Genomic DNA, 27,636 nt, shown 5'->3' with positions numbered 1-27,636 from the left:
GCCCTGTCACTTGTCTCCTCTTGGGGCCGAACGGAGCCAGCTCCCTCAGCCTTTTCTCAAAGTAGAGATGCTCCTTCATCTCCTTCGCTGCCCTCTGAGGGACCCGCTCCCGGAGCTCCTCGTCTCCCTTGCACTGAGGAGCCCAGAACTGGACACAGACTCCAGATGTCCCTCAGTAGGGCTGACGAGAGGAGCAGGATCACGACCCAGGACTCCCTTGTCCTTGGGCACAGGTCCAGCCCGGAGCGGGACGCCCCTCCCGCGGCCATGCCGCCCCTCAGGCGGCGCCGGCGCATCCATCGCTCGGCGAGCGGCTGCCGGCCCTGGTTGCCGGGGCGGGCCCGCACGCAGCGCCGGTCCCGGCCCGCGGCGGCGGACGCGGCCTCCCGGCCCCATGGACGGGGACAAGGTGAGGGGCAGCGGCCGGGAGAGCGCGGCAGGGGCGGGGGACAGCGCCGCAGTTTAATCTGCTGCCCCCGAGAACCCCCGCGGCCCTGCTGGGGCCGGCCGGGTGACTTTTTGTCGGCACGGCGGTGAATCCCCCCGCGAGAGCCAAGCTTATCCCGAGGCTTTAATCTGCTGCCCCCGAGAACCCCCGCGGCCCTGCTGGGGCCGGCCGGGTGGCTTTGTTTTGTCGGCACGGCGGTGAATCCCCCCGCGAGAACCGAGCTTATCCCGAGGCTGAGGGGGAGGCTGTGCCCGCCGCGCATCCTCCTGCAGAAAGGGATAGCTGGTTACGGAAACACCCCTTGTTTCACCTTCCAGATAAAAGTGTGCTTAATAATTGATGCTCCTAATTGTCGGGCTTTAGTTCTTCGGGAACACACGTAACTTCTGCATTAAGGTGTTAAATTATTGAACGCTTGTAGAACTCCGGAATAAAGGAAACAAAACCACAGGAGCATGCTAGCATCAATTTCTGGGGACGCTTTCCCTGGCAGAAGCAGTCGTGCCAAAGCAGTGAGCTAGCGAGCTGTGATGGAAAAGTTCAGCTTTGATGTGAAATATCTCAGGTGTGTCGCTGTGGGAGTGCCAAAGAGCCAGAGGCAGGGACAGCCACGGAGAGAGGAACCCTCCTGCTGCTGCTGCTTCTGCCAGCCCTGCTCTTTCCCGTCTCAGGGCTCTCAAACCGGCCACTCCTACTGGAAATGAGAAACGTTTACATTTACGTGCAAAAAATAATGGCTTAAAAATTAAATACTGAATTTTGTCTTACTGTTCTTTTGTTTCTTGTTCTTTACAATCACATTTAACTGTGTTCTTAAATTAAAACCAGTATGTTTTGAAAACCTCTTATCTTTCTAGTTATGAGTCGAGAAACAAACTCCTGTCGATCTCTTTCAAAGTTTGTCTAGAGCAACAAGGTTTCTTTTTCCACCAAGAGCTTTATCTTTAAATTAAACAGATACTTAACTGGTAGAAATGTTCATAGAATCTTTTGAGTTCAGTAAGGCTGTGGCATTTCATGTGAGCTGAATGCTCTTAGGTGGATGAATTAAGCTAAACCCCAGTGTCATTTAAATAACAAACCTTAATCTGGATTTAAATGAGTATATAAATACTTCTAAATTAGCAGACAGGTGAGACAGTTCAATAAATCCTCTGAAAGTTTGTTTGAAACATTATTGTGTGGACATTTACTTACAGAGGGACAGAGGTCTCAACCCTTTATAAAAGATCTCATTTTCCCTGTTTGTTTATTATATTTCTGCAAAAGCAAAGATTTAAGTGGAAAATCATCATTCACAAAAGCAACAGCTTTTGGTTGTGGTGGGCAGGTGAAAACAGCAGACCCCAGAAAAGTGACAGATGCTTGTTCTTGTGTGCCAGAGATCCACCTGTGAATGCTTGCTGTGTGCTTGTTGCCTCAGCTTTGAAATAAATCTGAAGCAGCCTCATCTGATGTTGCCTGTTGGTCATGCTGATTTTATGCTATTAACATCATTAGCATTCTTTTTTTGCTGATACATACCTAAATATTGTGTAAATCCAGGACATGATTTTAAATAGGTTACTGTTTGGGACAATAGTACAGCATTCTGCTTCTTCCCATCCATATCCTCCCTTCCAGCTTAACCTTCATACAAGTTCTGCTGAGTTTCTTGGGCTTTGTTAAAGCTTGACTTAAGAAAATTATCAGCTTTGTTTTTACTTTCTCACCTGACTTTCTGCAGTAGTATATATTTGTATTCTTTGGTTTTTTTGCCTTTTTTAGGGATCAGAAGAAAATAAAACTGAAAGAGCACTTTGTTACAAATACTGCTTTCTTGGGATTTCTCATTGACTTAGAAGTTTACAAGTCCACTACAATCTTCTATAAAATCCAAGTTTGAAAAGACAAGTTTTTTTTCATGTAGAATAATTTAAAATATATATATACACTGTTAAAATACTGCCTCCATAAATGAATTAACAAAAAAAAAATGGGCACCATATGTTTATTTTCTTCCACCAGTGCAGCTTATCATTACAATATTTATCAGTGATTATTTTGTTAGTCTTCAGTAGCTTTTGCCAAGTCTAAATTTGTGAATAAGGATAGCTTGATCATGTCACTTTGGATATGGTCATCATCCTCCAATGAACTAGTTAAAATATTCAATAGATTAAAATTCCTCCCTTCCCTTAGTGATCTCAAACAATATGAGATCTTTAGTCTTTGTAACAGCAGTAGTCAAGCAGCCAAGTGGAGGAAATGCAGATAGAAGAAATATAACTAATTAGGGAGCACTCTAGTGAACCAATCACGTGTACTTTGATTGGTTTCATTATTTTTTTTTGCTTTTTACCATCAGTGCTACATACTAATTAGGGAGCACTCTAGTGAACCAATCACGTGTACTTTGATTGGTTTCATTATCTTTTTGCCTTTTACCTTCTGTGCTACATCTAAATATTTCATGTGCAGTCAACTTACACATGCAGTCTGAGCTTCAGGCCTCTTCCAGGTCCAGGAAGGTGAGATTTACTGTAAATAGGTGTTAAAGCTAAATCAAATTACTGTTTGCACGATCATTTCATTGAGACTTATCATGTGTACCTTGATCCTTTCCTTACAAATATGATTCACTGTTAAATGATTTACTTCTCTCTGCAAATTGGTTACTCAGTCTTTTCTGCATTTTCTGTTCTAGAAAAGAACCAAAGAAGATACTTGGAAAGCAGAAGAACTTAGGAAACATCTAAAGGTGGATTTATTTTATTTCTGCTAGTCTTGATGTTAAGCTCCCTTACAACACTAGAATTTATTGGTGGTGTAAACATAAAGCAAAAACATAAATCTTTGTTCTAAATTAGGTGAATGGAAAGAATGCATTTTTACAGTAATCACACAGCAGTCAATGAGGTCTGATTTGCTGGTCACCCAAATCCAAGTGACAGTTCTGCTTTGTATATATTGTTCACTTTCCTAAAATGTATATTATCTATTGTATTTATTATCATCATCTATCATGTTTGTTTTGTGTTGTTAAACTGGTTAATTACATTATGCCCTGGTCAAATAGGCATTCTGGCTGCAGTCAGTTACATAAATGATATTTATATTAAATTTGTGTTGTATTTTTCAAAAGATGTTTTCCAATGTGTTGTTATTATTATTCAATTTTTTAGTTTTTTTTCAATAATCACAGACATAATGTTAGTATTTACAAAGTATGCCTAGAACTGTATCAGCATTTTAATACCATTTGGGAAATTAAATACATATTTAGTAATCAAGCAATTTATTTCACATGAATATACTCCTATCAAAGTAGATTGCTGAATTATAATGACAGATTTTTTTATTTTATTTCAGGCATCACTACAAGGTAGTCAGAATGAAGACCTAAAACACAGAGAAAAGAAACTGTGGAGAGAGAGGAGTGCTCACGACATAGACCCTTACAGACATGAACTCAGAGGCAGAGAGAAGAGCAAGGAGAGAACAAGAGAGAGAGAGAGGTTTAAATCCACTGAAAGGGACAGGGATAAAAGGAGAGAGAGAGAAAGGGAAAAAGAACACCACAGAGAAGACCGAGAGAGACACAGAGATAAGGTTCAAGAGTCATGGTTGGAGGAGAGACACAGTGTACTAAAACATAGAGGCAGGGACTCTGATAGAGAACGAGACAAAAAGCACAAGACATATGAGATTATAGATCCACAAAATTATCTGAAATCGTTTGAAGGAAGAGATACAGAACATCACAGAAGAAGAGAAATCAGGCATCGTTTGGGTAAGTAACTTTGGGTTGCTGTGGTCCTCAGTAATATTTGATATTTAAATAGGAGTACTCTGAAACCATACCACGTCTGTGCAGAGAGGATAAAACAGGCAGGTGTGAGTACCTGCTGGCATGTTTTATTTTGATGCTTTTTAAAAAATTGATGCTTGTTTCCCTTCCTCTGAAGAGAGGATGGATGTCACTGGTTTTGTTGGTCAGTGCCTAGACACTGTCCTGAGTGATCCCTTCACTTGCAGGGTGATTGCTGAAATCAGTAGCATGTGTCATTACTCTTGCCATGACACAAGACTGGAGGGATTCATTAGGAGAGAAGGAGGAGTAACCACCTTTGGAGAGAGAATTTCAACAGAATTTCTTTTTAGAAAGATCTTATGTAAGAAAAAACACATTGCTAAAATACTATTTTCTACATGATAGAGTCAATTATGTACAGAGTTGGAATATTCTAAAATCTGTTCCCTAATTTATACATCTGTTTTCTAGAGGAGGAGAAAGCGAGAACTGAAGAGCGAGAAAGAAGACATAAAGAATTAACGGTAAAGGAAGTTAGTGAAGTTAGTGAAGTGTTTCCATAACAGAATAGGATAAAATTATAGAATAATGAAGAAACTGGATCAGACTGTGTTTCCCAAGAAATCCAAAAGATGCATAGATAGAGAGGTGATGCCAAGTGTACAAAACAAAACCAAAATATATCTCAGCTAGTCGATTTTAAGGACATATTTTATTCTCTTTTTTAAGTAAACATGAAATAAAATATGCAAAAAATGCATACTTTTGGTACAGCTACGTCAAAAGTTTCCATCTGCTGAATATATCTCAGCTACTCGATTTTAAGGACATATTTTATTCTCTTTTTTAAGTAAAGATGAAATAAAATTTTCATAGCAAAAAATACATACTTTTGGTACAGCTATGTCAAAAGTTTCCATCTGCTACTTATCCCCTTATTGCAAGGGTAATTGATGAGTGTACATCCTACTTTAGACCACCTAGTAGACAAGAATTAATATTTTGTGTGAAGAACATATAATTCAAAGGATTTTCTGTACAAAGTATCCTAGAAGAGACACCAGAATCTCAAGTGCAGCCATAATTTGAAACTTGTTATCATAGGAAATCAAAAAAATGGCTAGAAGATCCATGTGGCACAAAGATTAGGAACTTAAAATTCAATCATTTTAGTGGTCAAATCTGGATAGATTTGTGAAGATAGAACTGTCTTGGAGAAGTTTTTAAACATTTAATATTATTTTCCTCTTTGCAGGATAATGATTTGAGAAAGCAAATTGAAAAATTTTTGGCCTACAAAGTTGAAGAAGGTGAACGTGTACACAAGTTTGAGAAGCATCAAGAGTTGGATAAAGAGAGAGAAAGAAAACACAGAGAAAAAAAAGAATATTCTGCTGGGACAGAAGAAGAGAGGCTTTCTAAAGAGAAAAGTCATAAATATTATGGAAAGGAAGAGGAAGAAAAACATAAATCAAAGAGATCTAAAGAGAAATCTTCCCATGGAGACAGAGAAGGGCCAGCAGCAGAAGCTGATGAGAGAGTAAAAAGTAGAGAAAGGGAAAGAAGGAAATATGATCTAAAGGTAGGTTTTGCTAAAACATTATCTTATCACTTAGTTTATTTATTAGTATGTTGTCAATAGGGGAATGATAAAAATGCTAGGATTTTAAGTCAACATTTTCTGAAATTTGAGGCTAAAGTGGTAGATGAAAACACTACATCTGCATTTAAGAATGCTATTTCAGAACTGATTCCCTCCATAAAATTTGAACAAAAAACATTGCCTATATGTCAGAAACTTCTTTTATTCATAAAACTCTTTCTTGCTATGAATTTTGAAATTTTTGCAAACTCTTTGAAGTGGAGATGTCATAAGGCTTGAGGTCCATTCAAGTTTTTTGGCTGCCTTGATAGCAAAGAAGATTTTAATAGAAGCTACTTTTATGTTTTCTGTGAAGGAAGCACATCAATCCAACTCATCAGCAGGCAGGTGAATATAGACCCTTTATATTTGTGGGGTTTGCCTCTGCTTCTGAAGCCACAGAATATCTTTTATGTTTCTAATACAGAGCATGATGTTATATCCTAGAGATTTAATCAATAATTTGCCATTTTTTACTGTTTTTTTAATAAATATTTATTCAACAAGACTGAGAGAAGGAATATCTAGTAATTTGTAACTCTTAAAATCAAATGAATTTTATATAGACATATAGACATACAACAGTTGAGATGGTCTCAGGTAGTTTCTTGTGCTGACTAAAGAGTGAAGATGTACAAGCTTCTGAAGTAAAAGTTCAGAAATATATTTTCTGGTGACAATACAAGTAATTTTCAGTGTAGGGGCCCTCCATGAGTGATTCCTGTAACTGACTGACTGCAGCAGGCAACAAAAGTCTGTCAGGGGCTTGTTCAATGTTTGACTTTCTTGGAAGTCTACTCAGGACTCTAGCTGTTAGAGAGCACACACCCTGATGCTTCTGTTCCAGAGGTACATTTTATTTTCTGTTTCTGGATAGAGATAATGACTTTTTCATAACAACCTATTGAATGCATTTCCAAACTTAAGCCAACCTTCATAATACAGAATTTAAGATTCAAGTCCCTCTCCTGGGGATTATAAGTGCCTGAGAGTGTTCTTTGTCCCTCCATCCAGTTTGTGTGAATTGTAGTACATACTGTTAAAGTCTCATACTGTAATTTTTTGGAACAGGCTGGCCACAGCCTTCCAAGGTCAGCCTTTAGGCCCTACCAGTTTTTGAAAGCATCTTACAACCAATGACTGAAATAAAAAATAGTCTGTAATTGAAACAATTAATTAGCAACCTTTTTTGCTGTTTGATGAGAGTACTACTAATACAGGTTCATATACATATTCCCTCCCAGCATCTCTGACTCATGAATATTGTGATTTCTTTCACAGAACAGTGAATACAAAAAGGAGGAAAGGATTCAAGAAGAAATGAGCCATCAGCTTGTAAGGTAAATTCAGAGATTTAAAATAGTTATATGCTAGATGGTGTCTACTAAGATTCAGTTACCACCAAACCAATAAGCATAATCTCACATATCTGGGGATATTTTTTTTCATAGGCCCAATATTACAGCAATTACAAAAAAATCTGTGTGTTGTCTCTGAGAAGATTCAGATAAAAAAGTATGTATTTGTATTACTTTAATTATTTTTCTTCATCAGGGTGGCAAGATATATTTTTCAGTCATATATATTAATCTGGGCACTTAGTTTTGGAGACAGAAATTCTGAATTTTACCACCTGGAAATTCACTACATGGTCAAGTCAACACATGTAAGGTTCATGGTGAACTACATAGGACTCTATTTTGTTGTTTACTTTAATTTGAGTATCAATATTCAGTTCCTATCCTAGATGGTATCTAAAACATTATATTTATATACATAGCAAGTTTGCAGTTGAATATGAAAGGAAAAGTTCCAGATACCCTCAGTAGGATCAGTTAAATTTTGGGATTTTTCTAAGTTTTATTACTAGCAAATAGAAATCTTAGAGAAGTTTCCTGTATATCTAGTACTTAAAATTCTTTGATTCTTGAGCCTTGTAAAATTCTTACACAACTTTCTGAAGTCCAATTCTCTGAGTACATGGTTGGTTGCAATTCTCACTCTTAAACCCTGGTTTAGCTTCCTGGCTCAAACAGTCTGGGTTATTTGATTCTGGGGACACAGGCAGTGAAGTTACTACCAGTGGCTGAGTATTACTAATGTTAAGCATGGGACAAAGCACTTTGGCTGAAGTGAATTTCTGGAAGTGTGATCCTATGCAAAACTGAAAAATTAAATATTTCAGAATACACATGTTGGGATGCTACCTGGCAGCGGCACTCAGCTGTGTCAGCAGTGCTGAATATTCAGGCAATGTTTTGAAGCTGCTGCTGGGGCTGTGGCTGAGTCATTGTTTGTGCATAGCTGGGAAGAAGAGTTTTAGCCATTCCTGGATGGCAGGAAGGCAGTATGGTTTAGTGAGATGTCCTGAAACCCTGGTTCAGCTTCATGCACTGTTTATGTTGAATCACTCCAATTTGTTATGACGCGATCCAGCCAAATTTTCATTTTTATTGTTGACTATGTTTGTCAATTCCAACAGCAGTAGATACAAATACTCACATAAGAAGTAAAATATTCTCTTCCTGAAGTTTAATACTTTCTACTTACTCTCTACATATAAAATAATCAAACAGATTATTGAGGAGCAAAGCTTGTTGTTGGTTTGCTCCTGATCTCTGACCCTGATTGTATTGCCCTGAATGAAAAACCAGGTTTGAAATCAGTCTTTGATTTATAGCTTTTGAGTGTATTGCACCAACCTGATCTTGATCTCTGGTTTGCTGCAGATATTAATACAAGTAATAAATGTGTGGGGTTATGAATGTTTTTTTCCTCACTATTTTTTCTTTGCCTTTTGATGCAGTTATAGGTGTTAAATTTGGACAAAGTTTCTCAATTCTTTGCAGGTTAAGCACTTGGTTGTTTCATTATCCTTTTGTATCACAGAGATCTATAAAAATAATTGTAGAAATATTTCAGTTAAGTGGACATTTCCAACTATTCTTTCCTTTTCAGGAAAATAGCCTCTTTTTTTACTAAAACAAACAAAATCCCCAAAAACCAAAACTGAAACAGAACTGCTTTCTTATGAGTTAACCAATAAAATTGTTGTTCTCTTTTTGAATAGGACTGTAAAAGATAAAGGAAAACTCATTGAAACAGAGAAAATGGACACAAGACAAGAGGTAAAACTAAGGAAGAGGAAATGATTTTTATATTTTGAAATTGTTTATTTTAATATTTTTAAGTGTACATGCGCAGACAGAATGAAATTTTCAGCAAGTCTGAAGCTGTATAGACTTGGGTTTATATGGAACAGTCTGTGCAAGTGGAGCCTAACTCTACCATAAACATTTTAAGAAGTTTTGTGATATTTTCAACTCATTGATTCAGCTCATCTTTAAGTGTGAATTTCTGTGGTGAGGACCTAAATTTCATTTTTAGTTTGCGGAGAGAAATAGGCAGTTCAGTCCTCTTATATTTGGTCTCCTTTTCAATTAACTTTTCTCACAACCTAATTTGTACTGGGGGATTCAGTCTGTTAATAAAACACTGCAAATGTTGAAACCAGAAAAGTTGCCATAAATAAATGGCATAATTTTAATCACGTTAATAATCTAGAGAAAGGAAATGTATTTGAAGTTCTTGCAGGAATACCATAAATCTTATTCCATGTAAATAAAGTAAGGGATTCAATGTTAGCAAAATTATTTATATATAAAAATTATCTTGTTGTCCTGTTACATCCATGTCTCTGCTTTCCTGGTTTCAACATTTGCACTATTTTATTAACAGAGTGAGTCCCCCAGTGTAACTTAGGTGTAGGGATAATTTTGTCTAGTCCTCAAAATGATAGGGCAATCTTACTTTGTTGTTAGCACCACCAATGAAATTGTAGACAACACAGCAGTTTTTATGTCTTTTCCAATGAAAATACTATTAGAAAAACAGTTGGTCTTCCCAAGATAAGGTTGAGGTCTGTTTTTGTTCCTGTACTGTTAGTTTAATTCAGTAATTAGCACTTGATAATATAATTTTCTTTATCTGTATAAACAACATGCTATATGTTTGCTTGAAAATGTAGATGTATCTGAGAATAGCAACTATTAATCTATTGTATGCTAAGATTTGGCAAGTAAGAGATTTTTTTGGGGTAAGATTATTTAACAGTTTAATTTATTTCTCTGATTTAGGAAATGAAAGGTACACACATCTCTAATCCAGACACAGGACTGGAGGATTTTTCACTGAATTATGAGGATGACTTTGAAGTAAGTAAAAGTATACAGTTGTCTGTCTGAAGTAATTCTTAAGTATCAAAATAGAGAGGAACTTTGTTCACAGAAGTAAACAGGATGTTACATGGCTTTTAGTTTTTGGGGTTTTTTTTTTGTGTCAGTGACCTTAATTTGTCTAACAGTAGATAGTGAGTAATTAAAATGTTATGTAGAAACTCTCTGTTATATATTTAGTTAGTTTTCATCAGAGATTGGGAAACAACTTTTGATTTTCTAGTTGAAGTGTTCAAAAAATGTTTTCTCTGCCTTTGTGGATTTCAATTATTTAAATGACTTTCTGTGAAGAATGCTGAATTATTTAAATTATTAGAGCTAATAATTTCAGATAAAAATAAAAAAAGCCTGTTCATTTATCATTGAAAAAATATCATAGGAAAAAGGTATTGACACACAGCATTCACTTCACTAATTTGTTTCATTGAATTCCCTATTTTTAGCTCTCCTTTGTCTACTTTAAAGTTATTAAGATACAAGAGTGTGTGGGATGTGCTTTCATTGTGAGCTGAACTAGAATCATCTTTGCTCAGTGAGGGTAGAATTCATCTCCACTCATGTCAGGAGTGATGATTTCCACTGTTGAGCTGGTCACTGCAGTAGCCCTTTACCATTCAGAGAAGAGAAGTAAGCACATTTAAAACTTGTTCATATCATATGTGTTAGGTGATTATTCTAGCATGGCATAAATTGTCTCAGTTTGGAGAATTTGTTAAAGGATGACCCTTAGGCACAGACAGGGAGTGTGGCAGTTTAGTAAATGTGAGTCTGCCACATGTTACAGGACAGCTTGAATTAAAATAAAAATAAACAACTTCATATATCCCTGAAGCATTTATGCCACTGAACACTATTATTTTATTTCTTTAAAGAACACATAATTCACCTAAATTTACAGTATCTACTTTAGAATATTACATAAAAATACTATTTTGGGCACTGTAGAACAGCACTGAGGTTATCTTCTCTTGATTAAAATTACTGCAGAATCAGGAGTTGTTGTTTTCTTCCCATCAGTTATTTTAGAATGCCTTTCAATCAGAGGATTTATAGATATCTCTATGAGGTTTTTATTTGAAATTTTGGTTCAAGATTGAAAATGCAACTATATGAAAATGCATCTATAGTCTGTGTTTACTAAGTATTAGAAGTTCTGTTACTTTCAAAGGTCTATGAAGATGATTTTGAAGATGATGAAGACAAAAGTGATGAAGTAGGAGATGCAGAAGAAAACATAAGAAAGGTTCCATTTTCCAGAACATCAGAAATTGAAGAAATTCAAAGAGCTATTACTGCAGAAAATGATAGAATTTTTAATCCATTGCCAAAGAAACTGGAAAATGAAAAAAAGGAACCAGTCGTGGGTATGTGACTAGATACCAGCCTTTTTATATTAAATGTATGAGTAACACATACAACTTACAAGTCAGCTGGCCACTTTTTCTAACAGTCTGCCTAAAGACCAAAATCTGGTCCTCAGGATGAATCATGCAGATTTGTGGTAAGCACTGTAACGTCCACATTACTAAATGATTCACAGGCATTACTAATCATTTAAATTGTGAAATATAAAAAGTACAGACTGACATTTAATACATCTTATTTTGGGTAAGAGGAGCATATGAGAGTCTGGGTTTTGAAAACTTGAGGAGTGCTGGAACTGTCTGGGGCTTCCGCTGGCATTAAATTCACCTTTTTCTTTTAAGCTAAGTTGAAGCAACTGCTCTGGAGGGAAGGCGAGAAAAATATCAATACTACTAAAATATATAGCACTTTATCACTTTTGAATGCATGCTCTTTCTGAAATGCCTGATATTCAGTTGATCTGACACCTGTGAGTTCCAGAGCTGCTTCTTTAAGTACAGTTGTGGTTCTCCTTTGCAGTCTGCACTTAAGTGAACAACCATATAGAATCATTGTGCAAAAAAAATTAAACAGCTTTTTAGTCTGGTTCAAAGTTAGTACAGTCATGGAAGAATGACATGGAGTTTCTGTAAGTCTTTATAGTATCTCTTAAAGGTCTTTTCCAGCCTAGAAGAGTCTCTGATTCTGTCAATAGTTTTTCAGTTAATGATCATTGCAGCAGGAGCTAGCATACTGGAATTTCTTCTTGCATAAGATTTATGCAATTATTATTTTTCTAATGAAAAATACAGAATTTATAAAGATTTTTAAATTTCAGAATTGTAGCACTTGGTGGTTTATTCTTAATGGTTTATTCTTAATTACTCAGCACATTCTTTTTTTGATTCACTTTTTTTCTCGTTTGCTTAAAATGGTGGTTGTTCAGTCTGGCAATTATTTTTATAAGTAAAAAAGCATTTTACAAGTATTGCCTAAAAAGGCAGTCATCCTTTTAGGAAGTTTTTCAAGGAAGTTTTCAATGTTTTCCGTATTCGTCTAAGGGTATTAGTTAAGCCTGTGTTGACGAGGTTCTCCTCTCCCTGAACTCTTACTCAGAGGCGTAGTGTGCACACGGTGAAGTCTGTGTGACTTGAATGCAATCTTTAGAACTGATCAGAGAGTGTTTTACTGTACACAGAGGAACAAGGCACCTGCTAATGGCAAAAGAAAGAGACACTTTCTGTATAAGTCTTCTAAAGTAAAAATTACAATGGTCAGTCATTTTGAATTGATTGATAAAGAACCACTGTAAGGGTCATATGCTGGCCCATTACTGATGTTAAACTCTTTTACTGAAAATGGTGGGAACATGTGAACCATGAACTTTCAGTAGCTGTGTTGTAACAAACCTGCTGCTTTTTAGACTTCCTGCTTAACATTTTCATGCACTGTTAAGTGTGAACTGTAACACTGTGTTTTACAATATCACAGAAAGGCAAGATTCTTCTGTCAGAAGCTCTTTTTGTGGAATATTCATGGATTTCCAAATGGCAAACCAAAGACAAAGCAGCCGAAGTATGGCCAGTAAGCAGAAGTAAGTGTATTTTAAATAATCCACAAAAAATGGCAGCTCACTATGTGATATGCAGGGGTTTTTTTCATTATATTTGAAATATGTGAACTTAATAAACTTGAGTCTTATGGAATCAAGTATTTTATTAACTTGCAGTAATTAGTTCTTAAGTATATATAATTTACAGGTATTGCTACATGTCATTTTGTAAGAGAAATGTATCTATATATCAGTTTATGTGCATCATTTTATTACAGAACATGTTGCCAGGATTGTAATTTCTTTTTTTAATGCTTCACTAATTTAATTTGATATTGACTTAAAGTACTAAAGATTACTCTTTACCTTTTTACTACCATCAGGTCTCTGCAGAACTGTAATTTACTGAAATAATCAAGAATATATGGTGCATGTACTTGCCAAAATAGCACATTCCCTTGCAGGGACAACATTGATTGCTGTAAAAACATGCAATTACTGATCTAAAATGGATCTAGATCTGAGATACCTAAGACATCTCTGTATTTTAAAGAAACAAATTGATGTCTGCTTTTTGTGGAACTTGACAGGAGCTCTAAATTTGTCTGAAGCACTGTATATATCTTATATATCTCAATTTTCTGTTACAATGTTTGATGCTTACAGCAAGGTTATTAAATGTTTTTGTTAATACCAGATTCCACTGTTTCATGGCTGTACATCAGTGGCTAATTTTCATGTAAGGGAGATTTTATTGTCTAAGTTATTTAATTCACATTGCCTAAAATTATATACTCAAATTTTACACAAGTTCATTGTCTAGGCTTCCTCTCTAGACTGTAGAGACAGACTAAGAAACTCACAAAGGCATCTCTGGAGAATTGCCTTCTGGAATGTTTGTCATCCTGTGCTGATTAAGTACCATGACTGATTATGACTATGTTTATAACTGTGTGCATGCTAACAGCATGCACAGCCTGTGAAGATAATGAGCATTTTCATGGGAAGAGGAAGGGCTTGTGGAATTTAATCTTATGATGATACATTACTACTGGAAAATAGACTGAAATCATCCCATAAATAATTTGTGGCACTTCAGAGTTGTAAATTATAAATACAAGCTTATTAGTTTAAGGATTTGTCTGCGTGTATCATTAATACAAGCTTATTAGTTTAAGGATTTGTCTGCAAATCTTACAAATCTTAATGATACATTTAATGTATCATTAAGATTTGTAACTAGGAAGCAAGTTTCTTATGTTTGAGTTATATCTGAGCAATCTCTGCCCATGTTTGTGAAGAGATGATACATTAGGAAGCACAAGCTAAGGTAAAATATCTGTAAGAATATGCAATAGATGTCATGAAGTAGCAAAATGGAGATGTGAAAATTGTCCTTATGCATAAAGAAAAATTCGCTCTGAAATATTGATGAAATTCTAGCTCTTGTTACTCTGGTCTTTTCAAATACTATCTTGCCTCAGCAAGAAGCTGTAACTAGAAAATGCATCTGCAAGTGTTTAGATATGGAATTGCTATAGATCCATAATCATATCTGGTTTGTATTTATGTATCACTTTTAAGTACATTAAAAACCTGCAAGTGCAAGAGAGAAAAAGGGAGACTGCAAAAATTGTCTAATTATCAAAGACTGTACTACAACAAGAGCCTGGAACTCACTTGTAAGCACACATCTTCGTGTAGTTCAAGCAGTTCACTCTAGAAATGAAATATCTTAACAGCTTTATGGCATTAAAGTAGACAGATAGTTGTGTGAATTGTGACAAGGACTGTCAGTCTTCTCCTACATATGTGTAACAAAGCAAGAACATGATAGAAGAAGTTTATAAAGCATGTACACATATGAGTGATGTGAGTTAATAAGATGAGTTTAGGAGAATTAGCCACTGTCCTAACTACAGAAGAAAGAGACATTCATCTGTTACCTCACAGAACAGCTTTGGAATACTTAGGCAAGATGATCTGCTGAGCTTTTGATAGTTTGGCTTTAGCAATAAACCATTTGAAGTTTGCCATTTGCAATTAGTATTGCATTTTCAAATATGATTATCTCAATGTAACATTAAAATGAAAACTCTAAACAATAGTCTATGCATTTCTATTGTTACATTTTTATCTGCTAATTAATTTCAGTACAACTTCAATTCCTATAGATTAAAGGATTGTTAGATACAAAATCAGGTTGTCTTTCTTTAGGAATACCAAATATTTGTTCTTAACCATTTTTGTGTTTCTCTCTTGTAATTCATCTTGAAGAAAACGGAGTTCAGAACTTCTCCCACTAATTGACCTGGATTTCTCAGTTAGTTTTTCATTGCTGGATTTGCCCCCCGTCAATGAGTACGACATGTATATCAGGAATTTTGGTAAAATGAACACTAAGCAGGTGCGTAACAAATACCTAGTAATGCTTCAATCCTCAAAGGGCTCATTTTCCTTCTGGAAAAGAATTTTCCTTAAAAAATAAAATTGCTAAAGCTACTAGGACATAAGTAATAAATTAATCATATTCATCTTTAAGCCTCAATTACTATAAAACAATGATCTCAAAACTTTTGGCCAGACAGGCAATTTCCTTTCTGTGTTAGAAGATGACTCTCTCATTTTGCTTCCCCATTTTCTAAAGGGCTTTTTGCCTGCCTGTGGCTCAATGTCCCCACATATGCTGGATTTGGTGTTTACATGCCATGGAAGACATTCTGTATTTTTGGAGTATTATTTATTTAGCACTCTGGTGTGAAATGTGGTAAAATGTGCATGCATGAAATAGTGATAGTGTGTCAGTATGCTCAGGTCTGAATTCACAAACAGAAGAGGCTGAGCTTTAAATTTTGGTTTTAAAATTACTAAGTTCAGTTATGTGCTGTCAGTCTTAGCTGTGTTACCCCATATATCGATAATTTAATCTTTCTACTTTAGGCATATGTTCAGTGTAATGAGGACAATCTTGATAGAGACATTCAGACTGAGGAAGTTGAGACACTGGAGAAATGGACACAGCATCCAGGAGAAAGTGCTCTTGTATCTGGAGGTGAAGAACATTTTAATCTTAATTACTCATAGATGAGTGCATGTCACATCAACTTTCTCTTTGGTATCCATTACTTGTAAGAATCTGTAGAGTGGCAGGCTGCATTGACAGCAAGCTGACATAGGCACTCTGAATCCTCATGTGGAAAGTATGAAAAATAAGTGGCAGAAATAATTTTTCCTTCTGGCTTGATATTTCTGTTGGCAGCAGCCATGAGTCTCCAGCAGATCTTGTCCTTCAGCGCTATTATTTCTGAAGAGAAGTTGATTCTTGCCATGCTCCTCTTGCTTAAAAATTAAATTGTCCTTACACTTTTCTTACACTGATTCTCTTTAGAAGCCTCAGGTTTGGTTTTGTTTTTTTTTTTTTTTTTCCTGTTTTTCATAGGTCCCATAAACAGCCAGAATACATCAGTGAATGGAGCTCCAACACCTAAAATTGATTCACAAAGATTAGCAAATTTCCTCCAGTCTGCATGCCAGGTACACTTATATCCTTAATATCTCTTTGAGCTGTTTGCATAAGTATACAGTGTGATAAATCACTTACAGTTCTTGTTCTGACTAATTTAAATAAATTACTTAAGTAATACTTGTTATCAAAAAGAATACTCTGCAAAGGAATGGAATCAGAGCTGTGCAACTTCTGTATCTGTAAAGCTGTATTTGCAAAGTTACAAAATTAACAACATTTGATAAAGTTTTATGAAATTAATCCACGTAACTTTAGAAAGCTACAAATAGCAAAGCTGAAAGATAAGATGACCCTTTTATTTCTATAAATGTAATTATGTTTGAAAGGTGATTGCTGTTTTGCTAGAGGAAGATCAAGTTGCAACACAACCCAGGAAACTAAGATCTCGACAAACCAGTCTGTCTATTAGTGATAGCTGTTTCCAGTTAAATACTAACCAGCCATTCCTCCATGGTAAGGGAACTTTATTCTACACCTTTTAGTGTACAGAGTGATCTCTTCTTTCTTTTGCAAAGTGCCATGTTCTTTGTCATTACTGTGCAAACATCACATGTCAGATGATGTAAACCCCACTTTCCTTTTAATTGCACTAATCTTGATGGAACTCTGTGCAGATTGCTTTCCCATAGGGAACATCAGAGCATTTTACAAGAAATATATTCCTTCTATTCCTACCAGAAATAAAGCCAGCAATTAACATGATGGGTGTAATTTCTTGTTCCTGTTGTTGAAGGGCCATCCCAAGGGGTGTAATTTTGTTTGGGCTCTTTATGCTGACAGTAGGGCCAAAGTTACAAATAAAGGCAGGTTATTCAACAGGGACACTGTAGCCTGACATATTTGTAAAGCAATTATATCTTCTCCATATGAACAATAGCTGTTCAGATGAAAAGTGAAAAATAGAGCATCTGTAATTATGTTAGGAAGGCCTATTATAACACAGAACCCTACGTCATCTAACATGTTAGATGGAGATAAAACCAAAAAAGCCTGGCCTGTGCTGTTTCCTGTTTGAGACTCAGTTTAATTTTCAGTGTATATACTGACATCAGATCAGATTGGCTTGCTTATGCCCAGAATAATTATTCTATTAATTTCCTGACTCTCTTCCTTTTTGCTTTCTACTTCTAGTATTTTGAATTCCTTCTTTAGTCCCTACTTTTTTATTGTATAGCTTCAAAAGCAACATAGTGTTAATAGAAATCTTCTTCGTAATTGCAACTTAGTTTGTTTGTTGCTATAGCAGCTGAATATGTTTTTTCATCTGCAGTGAATATGCTTTTTCATTTATTGCTTTTCTTTCTTGGCTTTTTTTTTTAATGGTTTAGGCCGAAAAATCCCATGCTTGCATGTCTCCCAAGTTCAGAGGCAGACACTACTTTCTGCTCATGGATTACCTGAAAAGGCAGGTGTGGGTTTGCTGAGCAGAAAGAGCCTTATATGTGTTTGGAACATCTGGCAGCCCTCCAGTCCTCAGAAAGTTTTAATATGTGATTCAGAGGTAGGTTTTAATAACCTTGTATATTTTTCCATCAATTACAAGACTTTATTTAAAGATTTTATTTTTACTTGGGGTCTTCTTTTGTCTTGCAGCAAAATATGCCATCTTCTGTCTTCTGATAAACATATTTGAGCCTAGTGAACAAAGACTGTTCTTGTTCTATTCTGTGCTTCAGAACCAGATTGTAGTGATGGTTGTGGTGTTTTGTTGGTTGTTTTAATTGTTTAATTTTGACTCTAGTTCATGGCTGAAGAGTGGAATGGAAGTAAAGCATCTGGTTCAGATGTTATTAGGACTTCTCTTTACTCATCATTCCCGTAGAGCTGAATCACCTCTTTCAGCTTTGTGACAGTAGATGCAGATTACACAAAAACTGTTTTGAAAAGGGAAGGCCTGCTGAAGGTCTTGTATCCTACTTCCCTTTTAAAATAGATTTCCCTTCTGCCATGAACACATGTAATTTGTATTTTCTTGGTTTCCATGCTCACAAACCTATTTCAGGCTCATCAAACAATTGATCTTTAACATAATATCAACCCAGCATGCTTTTACTGTTTTACAGGTGATATGCTGCTGCTTTAGTCCCAGTAAAGCAACGTTAGTTTTTGCTGGAACAGTAGATGGTTCATTGTTAGTGTGGGACCTTCGAGAAGACTCAAGAATGCACCCTTGTATGATGATCACTGAAACTCAGTGGACATTCAGAGTTCCCACATTTTCCACAGGTGAGCATCTGGGCATCCTGCTCAGTCACTTTGTGCACAGCGAAATTGCCACCTGAGTCTTGATGTTTCTGTAATGTTCATGCAAGACATTCCTAGAGTGAACAATAACATACAGTAATAGTTTTGTAAATAATTTTATTAGGAGTGTAGGTTCAGTTAGTTATTAGGAAGACATTTTTTCCTGTGGGAGTGGTGAGGCACTTGCACAGGTTGCCCACAGAAGTGGTGGATGCTCCATCCTTGAAAGTGTTCTAGGCCAGGCTGGATGGGGCTCCAAGCAACCTGGCCAGCACAAGGTGTCCCTACCCACAGCTGGGGGTTGGAATGAGATGATCTTTAATATCCCTTCCAGTCCAAACCATATTCTGATTTAATTTTGGCTGTGGTACTATTAGCTTTCTAAAACACCCCACTACACACATTTACAAAATCCTTTTTTCTTCATAAGTGTTTCTAATTGCAGCAGCCATGTAAAAGTAAACAGTAGTTGGTTGTAGATAGACTTTTAATTTTTTTTAGTAGGTCAGAGATGCTTGGTGTTGCATGCTGGTAGTCAAGTGGATGTGTGCAGTTTCATGTAGTTGCTTATGCAAGCAGGCAGGTTTAATGCTGGATGCTTAGGAAGCCTTAATGCCTTCAGTCTTAGATGAGATTAAGTTCAGTGCATAGGGCAGTCCAGAAATCATGAGTATCTGGCAAAGAGCACACATTGAAATTACTCTAAACACACATTAGCCTTAAAATGTTATTAAAGGGTAAATACATACATTCACCATTTTCTTTTGGTGAATACTTTGTTTCAGGATTTTTCAGGATACTTTCTACTAAGAGTAATTTTTCTTCAATTTTGTCTTCTTTTACAGTAAATAGTGATTTATTTCTACCCCTGTTGTTTATGGAGCTTGAAATAATTCTTTCCATGGTAACCCTGAAATGTCAGATTTCAATGAAATGTCTGGTACAGTGGCATAAATGGTGCATCAGTCATTTGGAAAATGAGAAATGAACAGAATATTGGAACACTGATTTATCTAGTAGTATTTTATTGATTTAGCAGTTTGCAGTATTGTATTTGAGACTTGTGCAAAATTCATTATTTGCCATTCTTCCTTTGTAATCATCATTCTCCCATGAGCTGAAGAGTGATTAAGATTTGTTGGTTTTTTTTGGAAAGTACTATGTTTAACTTTCATTATCCTCATTTACAGATGGCATTCTAAACTCAGTAAACCACACCTCTCCTATACTGGCAGTGGAACCTGTCTCAACTTCTCTCAACAGTAACCACAGTTATGGGCTCTCAAGCCTCTCGTATCAAGAGGGTATGTAAACTGCTCTTCTAAGCATCAGTACATATGAGTTTTTCTTTAGGTATCTAGTGAAATAAATACATCATAGCCAAAATCCAGTTTATATCCCAGTCTGCCTCTTAAGTTGTTTGTATCAATTGCATGCAATATTCATGTTTGTTTTGGGCTCTCAGTTTTATGTAATGTTCATTCAGTGCAGTTTTACATCAGATGTGGTCATGTGCTTGTTATATAGTCTGCTTTCTAGACCATATTTCCATGATAAAACAAGTTATCACTCAAAAACTGTGTTTGGAAAATGTCTAATGTCCAAAAAAAATCCCTGTCTGAGTCAGTGGAGCAACTTGCTTATATATAAAAGCACTTAAAATGAGTGGCTGTAATTGGTGGTTTTTCCTTTGCCTTTTGCCTGTTCTTTTTATGACCAACCTTTGCAAAGAAACTCTAATCCTCACATCCTCAAATTCTCAAACAGTGTGCTAGGGAAGAATTAGAATTATCACTTCCATAGCAAATTTGTACTTTGAGATCCATAGTGGTTTGAAGAAATGTGCTGCCTATTGCAGGTTTTACAAGATTCCATCTGTTTCACTTTATGTTGCCTTCCAAAGTCCACAGAGAATCCAGACATTTTAAAAAAGATGCAGGCTGAGATCATTTGCCTTTCTGGTAGGACAAGCTGCACATACTGGAAGAGACCAGACTAGACCATATAGACCAGACTGTTTGAGTTGGAAGGGACCTACAAGGATCTTCCAGTCCAACTGCCTGATCAGTTTGGGGTGACCAAGTTAAAACGTGTTCAGGGCATTGTGCAAATAGCTCCTCAACACTGACAGGCCTGGGCATTGACCACTTCTCTAGGAAGCCTGCTCCAATATTTGACCACCCTGTCAGTAAAGAAAGTTTGTCTTTTTTCCTCTTTTGGTAGACTTAGAGAACTTTCCCTTTTTAAGCAGCTGAGAAGATTGCAGAAGTTTCAGAGGATGTATTAATGTAGGAAATGTTTCAAATCCTTTGCTATTATTCAGGAGGAAAGTCAGTGTATGAATATAAATTGTTGCCATTCCTTCCATAGAAATGTCAGGCCCTCCATTTCAGATAGCTTCAATGGATGAAAATGGAATCCTCAATATGTGGGTGAGTATGGATGAAAAGAGAGAGTATAATGTGTCATAAAATACTTCAAATACAACAACCCAAATTCAGAATTTTTTAGGAGAATTGCCTCCATGAAAAGGACAGCAACACTAACCATTCTGTTGGAATTCTCCTTAAAAGTTTTGATCTGACTCCCTAAAGTTATCTTTAGGCAAAAGTATTAACAGGTACATGAATTCATGAAAAAGGCAATCAATTGTATTATTTAATAAAAATATGTTCACATATTTCCAGTACTCGATTAATAGTCCTCAGTCATCTTTCACCCACCTACCTTAATTTCAAAATCACAGTGGTGTCAGAGGTGATACTGAATGTAGGGGAGAAATTAATTTCCTAATTTATATAAAACAAATGTTAAAGAGATAAAAAGTGAAAGTCGTAGTTTCCTTGCCTAAAATATGATGGTTATGAGAGCACTAGGTCTGCTGCTCTTAACTACTGTCCTGACAACTCTTCTACCATGTGTTTTAAGTGTTTTTTTATCTGATCCAGCTTTGGCGCAGCTGCTGAACCTGTGAATAATAAAGGATAAAAGTCACTTCTGTGTCAGTAATCAAGTTCCTTAAAGCCTTAACTTACTTTAGTGACTTAGGTAGCAACAGATTCAGGCCAAATGATCTACCCTTTTTATTTCATGTATAGTTCATTTTATTAATGGATAGGAAAGCACAGGAAATGTGTTACAATTCCTTGTTTAGGGTGGATTTTTGTGACTGGCCAAACCAGCAAGATGCCAACTAGCAATTAAGTGTAGACTGCAGCTTTCCATATTCTGCTTTCCATCAGGGAACATCCATGAGGCATGTGAAGCTATTTTTTGAATTGCAGACATTGACAGGGAGTAGAGAATCTACCTGTAATCACTGTAATGTTAGACCTGCCTCTCCAAACAGCCTTTAGAGTTATTACTTACTGTTACAACTTTGAAGTCTGGTAAATATTTATTGTTTATTAATGTTAAATATTGACCTTTCAGGTAGTTGTTGAATTGCAGAAAGCAGATCTAGCTGGTTCACAAACTGACTTAGGTGAGTACTCTACTACTGTTAGAGGTAGAATAAAATGCTCCAGTTTTGGGACTATGAAGTTAAAAGAGAGAGGAAGAGTCAGTGATGCCAAGAAGTAGTTTAGAAGAAGGCAAAATTACTGAGGAAAAGATTTATTCTGAATAATTCATAGCTGATGTTTGGGGTTATTAGTTAGATAGGAGAATAATTTTCACCACTATCTAAATCTCATCTGTTAATTCTGTACTGGTAATTGGCACTAGACAGCCACATTTCATACAAGTCAGAGTAGTTTTCTGTGTTGTCAACAGTTTTTTGGTTTTTTTTTCAAAGAATGTGTAATTTTATGTCTTTGTACTCCTCTTCATACTTCAGTTTTAACCAAACCTCTTACAATGCTTTTGTTGCTGCCTGTGTCTCCATTTTGAGAATTATCCTGAAAGCTCTTTTTTAGGTAAGATACTTAATTTAGCCTGAGAAGTTTTCTCTGGAAACACAGAAAAACCAAGTCAATTCAGCCCTTTTTGAGTTATGTAAATGGAGAAAATTACATTTTTTGTTCTTTAAGCAAATTTACACTTATATGCTTACCTAACTGGAAAAGGCTATGACTAAAATCCTTTTACATTTTAAAATAAATAAATAAACAATGAAGTAAGGACAGCAAACTAGAATTTTTGATCAGTTTCTACAAGCTCATGTGCAATGTCAGGCTATATTAAGCTGCTAAAGCTGGGTATTATGTCTGTGGAGAGGTACATTTTAAAGCTGTGGTCATGTGTTGACACATTTTTACTGCAACCAGCAATAAAATTTTTTCCTCTTCAAAAAATTATTGTCTTTGAAGGATTTGCATTATTTATGTTGTTCTCTGCTAACAAGTAACATAGACCAACTTTGTGGATGCATTATTGCACTATCTCATCACTATAATTCATTGTCAAAGATCCAAGTAACATAAATGTGCATTTTAACCATTTCTAGAATTGAGTCTTACAGAGTGCTGAAAAAGAAAGGTGTAACTATGTTTCTATTTCTGTCAAAGATTGTAACTCTTCAGATTTGAATTCTGAAGCAAATAGTTCTGAATTATGTAAGATTCTTACATGTCAAAGGCTGTATCTGCAGTAAACTAATTATAAAATATCCTTTTTACTTATTACCTTACGATTTAATTTATTGATTGCACTTTTTAAATGCAATCTTTAAATGCACTTTTTAAGTGCTTAAGTCAGTTCAAATAATAATTTTTTATAATTTTAGGTTTGGTTCCTGGAGGGAAAGTGAAGTTAGTACATAGCTCAACTATGGAATTGAGTAACAGGTAGGAAAACTGGGACATTACAATTTTACATGTTATCTCACAAAACTAATTTTTCCTATACTTTACTAATTTGCTGTTACATGAGATATGCTTAACATCATTTTCTGTTTTGGGGGGTTTTTAAATACACATTTCATACAAAATACATAAATACAACATAATTTCAACATAAATACACATTTCTTCCTAGATCTAGCCATAGACATTTTAGATAAAGAGTTTCTGTATGTACTTGCACAGCTTTTGGAGACAATTCACTGTGTTAATGTCATCTTTTGCCTTTTCCATTTTCCTCAGCCTTTTCCCAAAGGATATTAGCCAGAGAATGCCACAGACACTGACTATTAAATTTCTGTCTTCTAATCCCAATCACTTCATTGTCGGAACCAACATTGTGAGTACCATCCTGGAATTCATCTCGTTGTTAGTTTTTTGGTTTAGAAGCTGTCTTATTTAGTTGGGATTTTACCAGTAGACTATATAAAATTTATAACTTGAGCCTATATTGTTAAAAGCTGTTACCTGTTAAAATTTGTTAGCTAGTAAGGATCTTTTAAAGTATCAGCTCATTAATTATTTACCTCTTTCCTGTAATACCAATAATGCAACTTCTTTTGATGTTTTGTTTAATGAATTTTCTTTATATTGTTCATAGGGTCTGGTAGGCCATGGTACAAGACATGATTTCAAAGTTACTCCAAAGGTATTCAGGCCCCAGGAGAGCAGACTGAGATCAATAAGCATCACTGCAATTGATTTCTTCCCTTTTGGAAAGCCACTGTTTTTGGTATGAAAGTGTTTTAATAGAAGTTTTGTTTTTTAATTACTTGGTGAGGCAGTATTTGTAATTTGATGTATATAACTAGTTGTGTTAGTAGATTTACCTCACTAATTCAAATCTGCCATGAAGGGTGACAAAAAAAAAAAAATCACAGAATAATAGGATAATTTGGGTTGGAAAAGACCCCCAAGATCATCAAGTCCAACCTTTAACCTATCACTTCCAAGTCCACCAGTAAGCCAGATACCTAAACACCACTTTTTATATCTTGCTTAGTTTGTTTTGTTCCAGAAGGTATTTTGTTTTCATTTATGGTGTAGGTTGGCTGTTCAGATGGAAGTATTAGGTTACACCAGATGACATCAGAGTATCCCCTCATGCAGTGGAATGGCAGCACAAAGGGGCAGCCAATTATTGCCCTGCAGTGGGCTTTGACAAGACCTGCTGTGTTCTTTGCCCTGGATGCATCATCCAATATTTACATCTGGGATCTTCTGGAAAATGATTTGTTGCCTGTGGCCAAGCAGACTATCCCATCAGAGAGGTAAGTGCTCTCTTTTTAACAAAATATTACTATTGCTGCATGGGTTTTTTTGCTTGATTTTAAATTATCTTTAGAATTTGCTTTTCTAACTCTTATTTTGTGAACTACTGAAGGTGTGGAAACAAACTACAGTGAGCTAAATTTTGACTGTCTTCCCTAGGCTGAAGTTAGTCTTGCTGAATATCCCTCTAACTAAAAGTTTTCCTTGTGTCCTTGTTAACTGTAGCAACACATTGCTAGTTTTTGGAGAAATTACTACAGTTTTAAAATTTTTTAAATTTTAAATTATTTAAATTTTAAATTTATTACACTGTACTGTAAAATGCAATCAACATTGTTCATTTTTACAAGCTTAAAATAATTTACAACCATGATTAGAAATTGATGATAAAATGCATGGGGGAAGAATTGCATGTTATATTTACATTAAATGGTTGGAACTGTGAAAAGCTAAAGAACATGCTGGGGCCTGAGCAGACAATAAGAATCATTTAGTTGACTGTAAGTAACCTGATACAAACATGTTTAAAAGCACCAATTTATTTTTCTTTTGCCTCAATTAAAAAACACTCCCCTCTTCTTTTGATTTCAGGGTTGTAACTATGACTCTGCTGGGAGAACCAGAAAAAGCAAATGGATTCTTAGGCATTGTGCTGGCCAAGGAATCTGGACAGATAGACATTCAGTATGTAAAGAAGAAGTGGGCATTACCTCAGCCTGAGGAATCTGACAAACTGTATTCTATTTTATTGCAGTCTTTTTAGAAACAGGGTTATACAATTTATTGCAAAATGTGTAGTTTATTTTTTACTTCAATTTAAAAAAAATAATGTAATTTGTATATAACTTCTGTATATTTTAAAGACTACCAATACAATATTTCAACTGAAACAATATATTTTATCATAAAAAATTACAAAATCAAATTTACTATTATTGTACTCAGAAATATGATGGCTGTGTTTCATTATTGAAAGTACTCTAGATGTACATATATTTTTAAAAATAGCAAAAATGCATTCCTATAAATTGCACTGCTGTTTCTCCTTATTTCACTCTGAAAGAAATCACAGCAATTCTTTGGCAAACATAAAGTTGTGTTTCTGTACAACCTGAATGTGAGGAGATTTCCACCTCTGGGCCTCTTAAACATTAATGCTTGGTAAAACTTTCTTGTGTCCACCTAAAGACAATATGCAAACATATCAAAACACAAATTTCATCACACATATCTACCTTCTGATTTTGACTCTGAAACTGTGCCAAGGGAATACCTGACTAACTCAGGTTCTGAGATGTACCCTCCCTGTTTGGATTGGTCTATGTGAACAATATGTCTGGGAGATTTTCTGAAATTCTAAATCTCTTGGGATTGCTGACATAAACCAGAAAGTACTTACCTGTTTAATTCTGCAAATAATTTCCAAAGCTCTTGTGGTGAGAAAGAGGACAGCTGTCCATAATATGCTAATTTTTGTATGCTGCTGTTAAGGGTTGGACCAAGATGAAGAACTGAAAATGTCTTTTGTAACTTAAGAAAAGCTGGCTTAAAGAACATGAGTAAAATCTTGATTAAACAAGCTCAGATTTGGTGAAAAAATGACAATTCATAGACAGTGTATTCAGTATTTAGTGAACAGATATATTTAAGATATATACCTTCTCCTTCTGAAATAGATTGAAATATTTGTAAGTTTAAATTAATTAATTGCAAACATTTTTCTATGTAAATTTTTACTTAAGTTGAGAAAACTCAAAGTGGCCACATGATGGTGCCAAGTCACAGCAGTAAAAAATGAGTTCTTTATGAAAACAACATGCACCACTTGGGTAGTGAGTGTGTTGTTGTCCATTGCACAAATCCAGAGAGCCCAAAGAATTGATGGAGAAATTAATATTTCAGAGAGCATTTTTGCAAATCCTAGGTCCTTGATTAGTCATGGACTTCCTTTTCAATGTCCACAAACACAAGTGACCCTCCTTATCTTCATTGCTGGCAATACATTACAAGTTAAATAAGAATAACTTTAGTAATCCAGATAAAGAAAGGGCAGGTAGTTTTTCCAGTAAGGTATCAGATCATCTCTGCTGACATCCATCATAAAAAAAGTCAAACCCAAATCTCTCACTCTTGGGAGACACACACACCATCACTCCTTTCTCTCAGAAAGAAACGGCAGGTAGTTTTTCCAGTAAGGTATCAGAGCATCTCTGCTGACATCCATCATAAAAAAAGTCAAACCAAAATCTCTCACTCTTTCCATCCCAACTTGAGGGACACACACTCAATCACTCCTTTCTCTCAGCTCAATCTTCTGAAAGAAATCCAATATAATTTAATCACTTTCAGGACTTCCCATCCTGAATTTTCTCTACTGTACCCAATTCTGTACATGGAACCTATAAGCAAAAGGTAGGGATTTGTCTGCCTTGTGCTGTGTGCAGTTGTGGTGGGTTTTTTCAATATGCAAAAAGGAAAAAATAGAATCAGGTTTTGCACAGAAGTACCTGTGAAACATCCAGATATTTTATTATCTTATGCTTGTACTGCCTGGAGAGTCAGTTCCTGTAGTGGGCCTGTGGAAAATCCTAAAGGATTTTCCTCTCTTGAACTGGAAACCAATGTAAGAATATCAGTAATAATAAAAGTATCCTGGGCTGGCAGTTGCTGTTACAAGAATGTGAGGAAAAAAATGTGTCCTTTTTTACATTTTCTCAGTGGGTAAATGCAGATCATTAG

General features: G+C 35.7%; 1 protein-coding gene across 1 annotated transcript; it reads left to right on the top strand.

Moving 5' to 3' along the window:
- Positions 1–343: 343 nt before the first annotated feature.
- DYNC2I1 (dynein 2 intermediate chain 1) lies at positions 344–27,525 on the top strand. Its single transcript, XM_039712954.1, has 25 exons — positions 344–409; positions 3,135–3,188; positions 3,800–4,220; positions 4,713–4,765; positions 5,497–5,823; positions 7,165–7,223; positions 8,954–9,011; positions 10,020–10,097; positions 11,287–11,482; positions 12,954–13,056; positions 15,292–15,421; positions 15,955–16,066; positions 16,454–16,548; positions 16,867–16,993; positions 17,869–18,041; positions 18,604–18,766; positions 19,975–20,088; positions 21,155–21,216; positions 22,217–22,268; positions 23,511–23,571; positions 23,869–23,965; positions 24,227–24,358; positions 24,673–24,896; positions 25,489–26,950; positions 27,077–27,525. The coding sequence occupies exons 1-24, from the start codon at positions 395–397 to the stop codon at positions 25,658–25,660; spliced, it is 3,078 nt and encodes a 1,025-aa protein (XP_039568888.1). The 5' UTR covers positions 344–394; the 3' UTR covers positions 25,661–26,950; positions 27,077–27,525.
- The last annotated feature ends 111 nt before the right edge of the window (positions 27,526–27,636 follow it).

The sequence above is a fragment of the Passer montanus genome, unplaced genomic scaffold, assembly GCF_014805655.1.
Source record: "Passer montanus isolate IOZ18808 unplaced genomic scaffold, ASM1480565v1 scaffold10, whole genome shotgun sequence".
NCBI classification, from domain to species: Eukaryota; Metazoa; Chordata; class Aves; order Passeriformes; family Passeridae; genus Passer; species Passer montanus.
The sequence above is the reverse complement of the archived record's forward strand: the minus strand, read 5'-3'. Positions and strand labels throughout refer to the sequence as shown.

What these genes read in the sequence shown, in the direction of transcription:
- DYNC2I1 (XM_039712954.1), top strand. An exon ending in TCCTCCAGTCTGCATGCCAG is followed by an intron (nt 16,549 to 16,866) that starts GTACACTTATAT and finishes TATGTTTGAAAG; the next exon opens with GTGATTGCTGTTTTGCTAGA. An exon ending in AGTTCCCACATTTTCCACAG is followed by an intron (nt 18,767 to 19,974) that starts GTGAGCATCTGG and finishes CCTCATTTACAG; the next exon opens with ATGGCATTCTAAACTCAGTA.